This window comes from Artemia franciscana, chromosome 19, assembly GCF_032884065.1.
Source record: "Artemia franciscana chromosome 19, ASM3288406v1, whole genome shotgun sequence".
NCBI classification, from domain to species: domain Eukaryota; kingdom Metazoa; phylum Arthropoda; class Branchiopoda; order Anostraca; family Artemiidae; genus Artemia; species Artemia franciscana.
This window is the reverse complement of record NC_088881.1, coordinates 32,538,653-32,539,556: the sequence shown is the minus strand read 5'-3', so window position 1 is coordinate 32,539,556 and position 904 is coordinate 32,538,653. Positions and strand designations below refer to the sequence as shown.

Below are 904 nucleotides of genomic sequence, written 5' to 3'. Positions count from 1 at the left end.
TTCGAGTCGATTTGGGATTTGATGGGAGAAGGACTGTACATTTCTGAATGAAGGCCTACCTGCTTTTTGCTCCTGGATAACTCGAACCTCTTTGAATTCATCTTTCTTTCCAAGAAGACTTGAATCGTTAAGTAGCCCCTCATTGAAGATTGTTTTTGCCTTACCAATTATTCCTGAAAAAAGGAATATATCCTTTGGGTAGAAGAATATACAATAGTTTAGAATAAAATGACAGACAAATATATAGGAAACGAATGTACATGTTTTCTTCCTTTGTAATATTTCACTGATCCACTTTGCACAAGAATCTATGAATATACAAGAATTAAGGAACACATTTTTTACAGGAATACACAGAAATTTAGAAAAAAGAATAACAGAAATAGATGTGGGAAATAATATTTACTTAATTTTTAACATTTCATTGGCCTACTTTCTACAGAAACAGAATATATAATAACAGAATACAGACAAACAGAAAACATAAATAAAACAGAATAAACAGAATAAAACAGAAAACATAAAACAGAAAACAAACAGAAAACATAAATAAAACAGAATAAAACAGAAAACAGAATAAACAGAATATGAATCTATGAATATACAAGAATTAAGGAACACATTTTTTACAGGAATACACAGAAATTTAGAAAAAAGAATAACAGAAATAGATGTGGGAAATAATATTTACTTAATTTTTAACATTTCGTTGGCCTACTTTCTACAGAAACAGAAAGGAAGAAGAAAGTAAATAGAAAATATAGTAAGTAAAAAAGAGTGACAGAAAAACATATGGCGGAAATGCCAATCTTCTCTTCCTTTTTAAGATTTTTGTTGATCCTTCTATAATATTTATCTCAATTTATTTATTATCTAAATTTTGGCTACCAAATTTAGAATTGGT

The 904-nt window shown here is 28.2% G+C and overlaps 1 protein-coding gene across 3 annotated transcripts in view; it reads right to left on the bottom strand.

The window, feature by feature from the left end:
• LOC136039580 (rabenosyn-5-like) overlaps positions 1-904 on the bottom strand; it is a 79,904-nt gene that overhangs the window by 71,628 nt on the left and 7,372 nt on the right. For all 3 annotated transcript variants that reach the window (XM_065723433.1, XM_065723434.1, XM_065723436.1), the window contains exon 3: positions 60-173. In XM_065723433.1, the coding sequence (XP_065579505.1) occupies positions 60-173 (114 nt within the window). The remainder of the gene's footprint in view (positions 1-59; positions 174-904) is intronic.